The 10,272-nt window shown below is 52.4% G+C and overlaps 1 protein-coding gene across 5 annotated transcripts; it reads left to right on the top strand.

Moving 5' to 3' along the window:
- Nucleotides 1–578: 578 nt before the first annotated feature.
- Nucleotides 579–9,905, top strand: Tmem171 (transmembrane protein 171). 5 transcript variants are annotated; one of them, XM_021647518.2, is made up of 4 exons: nucleotides 579–679; nucleotides 2,730–3,445; nucleotides 7,316–7,451; nucleotides 9,623–9,905. In XM_021647518.2, the coding sequence occupies exons 2-4, from the start codon at nucleotides 2,809–2,811 to the stop codon at nucleotides 9,813–9,815; spliced, it is 966 nt and encodes a 321-aa protein (XP_021503193.1). In that variant the 5' UTR covers nucleotides 579–679; nucleotides 2,730–2,808; the 3' UTR covers nucleotides 9,816–9,905. The 5 variants fall into 5 exon arrangements, with proteins under 5 accessions (XP_021503193.1, XP_021503194.1, XP_021503195.1 ...); XM_021647519.2 differs by lacking the exon at nucleotides 579–679 and adding an exon at nucleotides 779–962; XM_021647520.2 differs by lacking the exon at nucleotides 579–679 and adding an exon at nucleotides 1,002–1,111.
- Nucleotides 9,906–10,272: the final 367 nt, after the last annotated feature.

Raw genomic sequence — 10,272 nt, 5'->3', positions numbered from 1 at the left:
TGACTAGGAAGGGACAGGGGGTTCTGGGAGATCCCCATCCGAGGATCTCAGTCTAGGAGCTAGGCCCTCAGGTTGAACGATAGAATAGAAGGTCTCCGGTCTCACTGTCCAAAGGGCCCAGCTGTCCCCATATCCGCTTGTAGAACGCTTGTAGAACCCCTGTCGAGGTCTCAGAGCAGTTAAGTGAACCCCCTCAGCAGAGGACCAGGGCCCTTGGCTTTCTTTGTTGGTGTGCTGGGGCTCAGACATCCCGCAGTCTGTCCCCTCCCCCTCGGCACCTAGGCTGCAAAGGGACCAACTCTTCCTCCTTGTCACGGCTGCACACAGCCCCGGGAGGCCAGGGGGACAGTCTCAATTCGCTGGTGTCCCCCCCAACCCCAGCTTGGTGGTAGGTGCCCATCAGCCAGCCAGTTCCCAAAGCGTGCACGGCCAACTCCTACCGTCCCGGGGCCGGCGATACCGCCCCTAGCTCGGCGCTCAGGAGCGGCGCGCCCGTGCCCCGGGAGGGCAGCACCCGGCAGCGGCCAGCTCCCACCGGCCAGCCCTGCCCTGCCCCGCCCGCCTGGCCGCCGCGCCCGCCAGCCGGGCAGCGCTGGGCCGTTGCGCGCGGAGGCGGCCCCGGCGCGCAGAGGGCGAGCGTGGAGCCAGGCGCGCGGCGCGGAGCCCTGGACCGGCCCAGGTAAGCGGCGCCCCGGGGGCCGCAGCGACGCTCGCCTCTCCTGGTCTGACCTTGCCAGCTCCTCGGAGCGCGGGAAGCAGGGAGACGCTGTTGATCTGGGTCTCGCTTTTGGGAAAACCAGAGGGTGTTTAGGGGGCGGGTTTGGCTTTGCCAGGAAACCGAGTTGAAGGTAGAAAAGGTTCCGTCTCTCACGTATTTTGCGCTCTATTTGGGCGCCCCTGGGTGTTGGCGTTTTGGGCGCGGAGGCGATCTCCAGCTCAGTTTGGATCAGGCACCAGCACACGTACGTGGTGTCCTGGGGGGTGGGGTGGGGATACAAATCTAGTTTGGCGTTTCTATGTTGCTGCTTCTTCTACTGTTGGGGTTTGGGAATTTGCCTCAAGAGAATTGAAGCCCACGAATAGCCGCAAAGCCGAAGGTACCAGGAACAAAGTGAGTCTTTCCTAACAGAATCAGGCCGGTGCTCACCTGGGAACGCGGCAGTGAGATTGTGTGACTCAGGGAAAGACTGCTGTAAGTTAGAAGGATGCCTGAAGTTCTGCCTGAAGTTTTCCAGCTTCGCATCTTCACGGAGTGGGGCTTTTCTAAGAGGGAGAGACAAGCTCACCTCACCTCTTGTTGCCGTTTTTTTCTTTTTCTTTTTCTTTTTCTTTTTCTCCACTTCTTTCTGGTTCTGTCGCACTTTGGGGGTGGGGGTGGGGGAGGAGAAAGTACTTTTCTAGGGCGGCAGCATCACCTGTCTACTTTCGTCACTCAATCTCGGCTTCCTTACACAGGATTCTAGTTTCTCAAGATGATCTCGGCCTTGGAGCCGTGAGCTCCTTCTTGTCGGCCAAGAATGTGAATGACAACGTATGTTTTAAAGTTTTCTGTCTGAATATATCCTTCCTGACTTGGTGGACCCCTACCCTCAGTCCCTGGAGCGAGACTGGTTTAAAGATCAATGCTGTGTGCAAGCGCCAGCATTCATCGCGGCTTCGTGAAGTTCGTATATTATACTCTTTTGTCTTGTTTTTGTTGTATTTTGAGGCAGGGTCTCCCTGTTAGGTAGCCCCGGCTGTCCTGGAACTCACTCTGTAGACCAGGCTGTCCTCGCACTCAGAGACCCGCCTGGCTCTGCCTCCCCTTAAAGGTATTTGCCACCGTGTCTAGGCAGTATAAAATACCCTTGAAGTATAAAACAGTCCTGTGTGGGTTCTGTGAAAGGTGCTTTTCCACTAGGTAGGCCCCGCAGCAAGTTTTGTCAGCCTTGCGTGCTTTCCTCTGTCTCAGCCTCTGTGGGAGCGGGAGGCCTGGTAGAGCAGAGTGACTGACAGCCTTGCGGTCCTCTGACCCGAGGGCCCTGTCTGCCTTGGGGCTGGCCTTCACCTGTTGTGCCAGATTCTCCCAGGTCACGCCAAGGTCCTGAAACTGAGCTGCCAGTGGGGTGGGGTGTCGGGGCAGCCCCAGACTTTGCTTCTCGGGAACTTGAGAATCACGTTTTGATGGAATTGACTTTAAAGTCTACAGACCTACTGTCTTTCTGAACCACCTTTTCGATCTGACCGTGGGTAGTGTGCTAGTGTAGCCTGGGAGGAAGGTGAGAGATGAAAAGTCGCTGGGGTCTTAAACAGGAAGTGGAAAGTTAGCTATTGGAGCAGTTCTGACCTGATACAAGGGAGCTATATATCAGAAAATTATCCCCGTTGCTCTTCCCTTATCTGCCTTTTTTTTTTTTTTTTTTTGGCCTGGAGAAATGAGTAAGACTCAGAACAGGAAATGCTAAACCCAGTCATTTTATTTATTTTTAAAAAGGTTTTCTTATCTCAGAAGCATGGTAATTGAATTTCCTCTTTTTTGATATATTCATGAAATTACACATTTGGGAGTCTCTGGATGCCACTTCTCCTGACTCAGAGGCCAAGTCATTGTTCCACAGTAGACCCGTTGCTTCAAGTTCCGCCTCCTGACGGGTCACCCTTCTGTGACTTCTGCTCCAGCCAGCAAGCGACCACAGCTGGGCAGAGATACCTGCGCCCACTGTAATTCTGCATTTATTTTCTGCTTGCAGAACCCGAAACTGCTGGAGGGAAGGAGACGCATTTCCCCTCCAGGCCAGGAACAACCAGAAGGCCTGTTCTTTGCCGGTCATGTCCTCCGTGGGAACTGCTGAGCCGGACGGGGACCAGAGGGACAGACATGTCAGCAAGCTCATCTTCTTCCTCTTTGTCTTGGGTGCAGTCCTGCTGTGTGTGGGGGTCCTACTCTCCATCTTTGGGTACCAGGCATGCCAACATAAGCCTCTCTCACACTGCAGCATGGTGCTAAAGATTGCTGGGCCTTCGTGTGCAGTGATGGGGCTGGGAGCTGTGATTCTGGCTCGGTCCCGGGCACGCCTGCGTCTGCGGGAGGGACAGCGGCGAGGCCAGCAGGACCCCGACCAATCCTTCTTCTGTGGAGAGAGCCGCCAGTTTGCCCAGTGCCTCATCTTTGGGTTCCTGTTCCTGACCAGCGGCATGCTCATCAGCATCCTGGGCATTTGGGTGCCTGGGTGTGGCTCAGACTGGGCACCGGAGCCACTGAATGAGACGGACACCGGAGAGACAGAGCCCCAGATCTGTGGCTTCCTTTCGCTGCAGATCATGGGGCCTCTGATCGTGCTTGTGGGATTGTGTTTCTTCGTGGTGGCCCATGTTAAGAAGAAAAACAACCTGAGTTCAAGCCGAGAGAGCTCTGAAATGGAGGGTGGGCACACCCTGAGCACGGAGCCTGTCCACATCACTGTAGGTGAGTGTCTCCTCAGATGCGCGCTTGCTCCAGTCAGTAGCAGACGTTGCTTCAAGGCTTAACCAGGCTTCCCTAGGTCTGGTATAGGTTTTCTCCTCAACTCCTGTCTCGTACATGTACACATACTTGAGCACATAGATACTCTACACACACACACACACAGCCATCCCTGTGGTATGCCTTGTGGGAATTCTTCTATTCCCAGCCACACTATTACTTAGCAGGAGCATTGGGGCAGTAAGTAATGACCTTGACTGAGGCTACGGAGCAACTTAAAAGGAAAATGAGAGAAGAACCAGGAAGATAGCCTTGAAGCCTTCTGTTGCCTTAGGGACCAACCAAGTGATCCCGTTTCCCCATTTCCTCTCCTGCTGGAATGGAACCCTTTCATTTAGGGAAAGTTTTGGGGTTCTGCTCACTGACTACCACCTACAGACACAGGCTCTCCTCACGGAAGGACTGGGTAATGAGGCCTCAGAGCTGAACAAGAGAGGGGACAAGAGGTGAGGGCCATGTCTCATGTTTAGGGTGTGTGAGGGCCTCTGGATGGAGGAGTGAAGGTACTGGGCCTCCTGAGGTAGCAGGCTCAGAGGGGAAAAGAAGATGGATTCGTAGAATGTACTGTTCCAAACTAGGGTAAATGCTCTGGCTCATTTCTTCATGTATATAAATGTTTATAGTGACAACATGAAGATCATAATAGCTAGCTAGCACTCACAGAGGGTCTAACCCTGTGCCAAACACTGGCCTTGTATTAAAGAGCTTATTATTTGAGATTCAGTCATGCTGAAAGCAACCCATCAAGGCACACTTAGCACCTCCATGTGAGACCTGTAGAGACGGAGGCCCAAGGTTATAAGTGAGTAAGTGGCAGGGAGCAGCTAGCTAGATGGACAGCCACACACAGTCTAGCCTGTGCCTGCGCCCTCCTCAGCACACGCAGATATGATTCTGTTTTATGGGTCACACGTGTTCTTAGAAGGCAGTCCAGGAGATCTGAGGAGACATGACATTCCCCCAGTGTCACGTATGTTTGCGTCTGAGGTAAATGAGTGCTTCAGAACGCTCCTCCACTGGCCTGGGGGGGGTAGTATTTTGAGAGGTGCCCTTGGGGTTTACCGGAAGGGGCCTTCCCATGAGCAGGTGGCTGCCATCTGGTGCGAGCTGGAAGCAGAACCGGCGGGGTACCACTCCTGAACCCCTACACTTGTCTTAGCATGTCATTCAAGCCGCAGGTGTGAGAACTCACTTTCCACCTCCCCTCTGGTGCCCATCACACCCGTGAATCTCTGGCCTCTCGCACTCTCTTCTTCATAAGGTTGCAGAAGAGGCTTCATGGGTCTCAACACTGTTCCATTACGGATATGTTCAGTGCTAGGCCCTGGCCGGGTGAGCATGCATGAAGAGGCCTGTTTATAGTGAAAACAGGCTACAACAGGCCTGCTCTGTGGGCTTGCTTCACGGGCCCTTGATGCTACAGTATGGAGTTAAAGTGAATATTCGATTTCAGTTCCTAGACCTACTAAGATCTTCTTTAAAAAAAAAAAAATCTATCTATCTATCTATCTATCTATCTATCTATCTATCTATCTATCATATTTTGGACAGGGTTTCTCTGTGTAGCCTTGGCTGTCCTGTACTCACTCTGTGGACCAGGCTGGCCTCAAACTCACAGAGATCCCACCTGCCGCTGCCTCTCTGAGTGGTGGGATTACAGGCATACATTTGAGACAGGGTCTCACTGTGCAGCCCTGGCTGTCCTGTACTCACTCTGTGGACCAGGCCGACCTCAAACACACAGGGCTCCCACCTGCCTCTGCCTCCGGAGTGCCGGGATTAAAGGCGTGTGCCACACTCCTGGCTTTGATTTATTTTATTTTTATCTGTGTGTGTGTTTAGGGATGGACACATGAGTGAGGGTGCCTGAGGAGGCCAGAAGAGGGTGTTGAATCCCCCAGAACTGGAGTTACGAGCAGTTGTGAGCTGCCTGATGCGGGTGCTGAGAATCAGGCCTGGAGCCTCTGAAAGAGCAGAGTGCACTCTTAACTCGCTAAACCATCTCCCCAGCCCAACCCCCAACATCCGGTACAACTCAGATGAATCCAAAGCACCTTTCCACAAACAGCTTAGGGACCACATGCCATCTGCTCACAGGACAGCAAGACTTCATGAATTCATTCATTTTCTGCATATCTCTGTGACCTCAGGGAACGGCTGAGTCCAGGGGACAGAGACAGGCAGCTGGAAGTGTTTCTTCCTCAGGCAAATAAATGGCCTTAGCGGGTGATAGGGATGAAGGTGCCTTCACCAGGCGTTGGAAGCTGACAGGTCCGCCCTGTGAGGTGGTGGTTAAGGCTGGACACAAATGGCTCTAGAACCCAGGGGCTCTGTTCAGAGTGAACAGACACAGAACCAACATTTTTTTAAAGCTGGGTTTCACCCATGCAGCTGAGGCGAAGGTGGGGCACAGTGTGGCATGTGTCCATGTGTCCAGAGTACTGTAGTCAAGCAACTCTGCCCTTCATCCAGCAGCGGGCTGTTGGTGAACTAAGCCTCCCAGCAGAAGACATCCCCAGGAAACTGAGGGAGCATTCTACTGACTCTCACAGATGCTTTAATTCAAGCACGTTTGATAAAGACTGAGTCCATATTGCTGTAGGAGAGCTCATGGCTCTAAATAATAGGCCAACTTAAAAAAAAAAAACAACACACCGTGGTAGCCTATATGTACCGCAAAACTTGCTAGTTTAGGGCTGTGTGTGCTGCCTTTAATCCATGTTTTAAATACCATATATTTTAATCCCAACACTCAAGAGGCAAAAATAGGTGGGTCTCTGTGAGTCTGGGACCAGCCTGGTCTACAGAGCAAGCTCTAGGCCAGCCAGGGCTACATAGTGAGACCCTGTCTCAAACAAATCAAAACAAAGAAAACCAGCCAGGCAGAGCCAGGGGAATGTTTGTGAGTTTGAGGACAGCCTGATCTACAGAGTGAGTTCCAGGACAGTTAAGAGAAATCCTGTCTCTAAATGACACCTACCCCCCACCCCCCAAAGAGAGAAAACCAACGAAAACCAAAACAACAAAAAACTTACTGGTTTAAGCATTTTAAATTTTCATTTGCTTTTGTGTCCTGTGAGTGTGTCTGTGTCTGCATGTGTGCGCATGTGTATGCAGATGGGGGCTTGAAGGCAATCTTGGGCATCTTTCTCCGTCACTGAGCACCTCAGGTTTTGCGACTGGGGTTCCAGCTTCGACTGAAGATTGACAAGGATCCTCCCATTTCTACCCTCTGGAGCTGGAATTGCAGGCACACACCGTTCTGACCACTGTCACCCATGGGTGCAGGGATGGGTTTGAACTCAGGTCCTCCTGCTTGTGAAGATACCTCTTTACTGCCTGAGCCGTCCCCTCCCCATCCCGGCCCAGCCCTATTTTAACTGTTTTAGAAATATATAATCTGCTAGGCGGTGGTGGCACACACCTTTAATCCCAGCAAACAGGAGGCAGAGGCGGGTGGATCTCTGTGTTTGAGGCCAGCCTGGTCTGCAGAGTGAGTTCCAGGACAGCCAGGGCTTCACAGAGAAACCCCGACCTGGGGGGGGTAACATTATTAAATATGGTCAAAGTATTGTAATAAAATCATCACCATCAGCTTCCAGAACTTTCCCATCATCCCAAACAGAAACACCTGTTAGATAGCAGTCCCCTCCAATGTCAACCTAGTCCCTGTGACACGGAAGTGTCCCAGGCTGCTTTTACATTCCAGAGCGCTCAGGGTCGTTCTGACCCTTTATGGGGCGGGGGACAAGAGCGGTGTCGTTAATTTTGCTGTTTGCTTTTTTCCTAACTCACGGCTCTGCATCTCCCCAGGTGACTCAGTGATAATATTCCCGCCCCCTCCGCCACCTTACTTTCCTGAGCCTTCAGCAGGGACTCCATCTCCTGGGGCTCACGGCTCACACCAGGTTGAAAACCCACCTTCCTATTCCAGTCTTTTTAACCACAGGTAAGACTTCCTCTTGAACATCACCAGTGGGCATGTGCAGTCACTCTAGGTGGAGGCCTGAATCCGGGCCAGTGAGCTTTAAGGTTTGGGTGTAATGACAGACATTAGAGGGCCCTAGTGTCTGGTGGCACGTCAGAGTTCCTGCTTCCCTGAGTGATGAAGGGTTGCTAGGAAACCTCCGAGCATCTTAATTGTTCCTGTAACTACCCATCCGCCCCAGAGTGCTACTTTGAGGTCCAGGAATCTCTGCTTTAGTAGCTTCGCTGTTTCAGACGGCAGAGAGGTTCCAGGCCCCAGGGCGCCTGGCCCTGCTGGACCCCTTCCTTTATGTTCATCTGCTTCTGGGCCACAGAGCTTTGAAAAATCACTGAAGAGAGGTAGATGGTCCATGCCTTGCACCACAGCAGCAGCAGCAAGGGCAGGCCGAGGCAGCAAGAACCGAAGACAGTGTGAGAGGGTAAGAGGAAGTCTCGCTTTGAGGAAGCAGGGCGACACTGGTTTCCAGAGTGAGTGACAGGAAAGGCAGTGATGGAGGTCACACAGGCTAAAGGTGGATCTGGGATAGCTGCTGGTGGAGGGGCCTCGAGAGAAGACCTTTGCGGTGGACTTCCGGAGCTGGGTCCCAGGAGAGAGGTGGTGCTGATACAGAGCTGCTAAGGCATGGCAGAAGGCTTCCAGGCAGATGTCCCAGGCAGTGCCAGATATCGGCCAGTGTGTGTAGCCCCTGGATGCTAATGGAGTGAGGGGACCCAGCTTACGGAGAGAGAAGGGAAGGTTGTTGAAAAACATCCCCGGACTATCTTGACAATGGGGACATGTGGGCATTTTTCAGAGGAGAAGTTAGGCCCAAAGGACCTGGTGCCCATAGCTGCCATCACTCAAGAGTCCCCCTGGGGAGCTAGGAGAACCTCAACATTCAGATAGCGTAGGTGGCAGTCCGGTGAAGGGGACGCGTGCGCGTCATCAAGGCACTGGAGGAGCATGAAGTTGCCTGTTTGCCACAAAACTAGCCGAAGAGACTTTCTAAGAGAGGGGGAAGGAGGTGAGCAGAGGACAGAGCAGGCGCCTGAGCCACACAGAGCTGGGGAGGTGAGTGCAGGTGTTTCTGTGGAGAAGGACCAGCAACTGGAGACAGACATCTAATAATGAAGGCTGTATTGTTTTTTCCCCTCCAATGATTAAACTTCCCCAAACCTAAAACCAAGGTCTAGGGGCTTTAGCCAAGTCCTTGTTGAGGCTGCTGTGTGATTTTGGTACCTTTGGGTTTGGCTTTCCTTGCACTATTTCCTGATTTTTATGGTCACCCTAGGTGGAGGTGCTGCTACCATCAGAATGTAAGGTCGGGGAGGCTCCCGAAAGGTGAATGGAGGAGCTGAGACTGCCTTCAGGGAAAGCAGCAGAGTAGAACTGAGGCTTTAGCCCCTGCTGTTAGAGCTCCTCAGTGACTGGTGTGGCTCCCTGGCTCCCACCAAGCTTTAGTGTTTTTTAATTATTCTATTTGCACGTGTTCACCCACCTTGTCGTACCCCCTTCAGAAGACAGTGACTGTGCAGGAGTGCTGGCACACCAGCTATCTCTAGTGACGAGTGGACCTTTAGGCTTAGAGCCTTTTTGTTGACAAAGTCAATGATGGCAGGAGCCAGGTTGTCTTAACGTTCCAGCCAATTCTAAGAAAAAGAAGGGATAAGGGACTGGCAAGATGGCTCCCTGGGTCAAAGCCTTTGCTGCCAAGCCAACGACCTGAGTTCAGTCCTGGAGACCGGTATGGTGGAAGAGGAGAACCAACTCTGACCTCCACACATGCACCATGGCACATGTGCTGAACACACACACACACACACACACACACACACACACACACACACACGCCTTCTTAAAAAGAGAAAGTAGGGGTGAGGAATGAATGAAAGGAGGTCTATAAACAGAATGAGCAAGCACGGCGGTGTGCCCCCTCAGTCCCAGCAGCATCAGGGAGGCAAAGAGGGAGGCAGATGTCTGTGAGCTTGAGGTCAGCCTGGTCTACGCAGAGAGAACCTGTACCAACAACAGCAGCAACAGGGTAGGAGAAACAGCTCCTAGCCTGGGCTGAGGCTCCTGGGAACACGGCCCTCAGTAAAGCCCAGTGCTTAAGGGCTGACCCTGTTTTCATGATCTTGCTTTCTTGTTTCCAGCAGGATCCCGGCTCCTGAGGGCCAGGGCACAGCCTCTGAGAGAGAACGGGAACTCATATTCACCATTTCTGGGTCGGGTTCATCCTCTGAGAGCTCACGTACGGGACATCTTCCACTGGATTTGCCCCCTAGATATGAAGAGAAAGAAACTGCCCCAGCCACGCCCTTGGCTGAGCCTTCTGAGCCATCCTGACCATGAACTATGGACTCCAGCACAGTTTTATATATGTCATAGATTACTATTTTGTTTAATTTGTTTTTTTAATAAAAAAATACAGTAACATTGGCCGTGTTCTCATTTTTCTGCTATGGCATCAAAACGAAGTGAGCAGTGTTCCAGGTTAGATCCTGCTGCCTGTATTTCAGATCCTCCCAGGCACCAACAGGATTTGCCTACTGAGACCTACAATGCTGGGGGCTACCAAATGTCTGGATTACAGAGGAAAGAGGGTCTGGGAGAAGTCATCCCAGCCCCTGGGTTGGGGATGCCAGCCATGCCCTATAACAGGTAGGGACTGAGGGATTCTGGGAGAACCAGGTCCACTTGTTATGTTAAATAGACACTTCGGCTGTTTGTCCCGACTTTGAAACCTAACATCTGTGACAGGCTCTGGCCCAAGTCTCCCTTCTGCCATGGAGGTTCTGCAGTA

This window comes from Meriones unguiculatus, chromosome 6 (genome assembly GCF_030254825.1).
Source record: "Meriones unguiculatus strain TT.TT164.6M chromosome 6, Bangor_MerUng_6.1, whole genome shotgun sequence".
Taxonomy (NCBI): Eukaryota; Metazoa; Chordata; class Mammalia; order Rodentia; family Muridae; genus Meriones; species Meriones unguiculatus.
This window is presented reverse-complemented; position numbering and strand designations above follow the sequence as displayed.

Coding starts and splice junctions, on each gene's coding strand:
- Tmem171 (XM_021647517.2), top strand. CDS start 1,623: ATGCTGTGTGCAAGCGCCAGCATTCATCGCGGCTTCGTGAA. Junction 1,664..2,729: donor ATTCATCGCGGCTTCGTGAA/GTTCGTATATTA, acceptor TTCTGCTTGCAG/AACCCGAAACTGCTGGAGGG. Junction 7,452..9,622: donor TCCAGTCTTTTTAACCACAG/GTAAGACTTCCT, acceptor TCTTGTTTCCAG/CAGGATCCCGGCTCCTGAGG.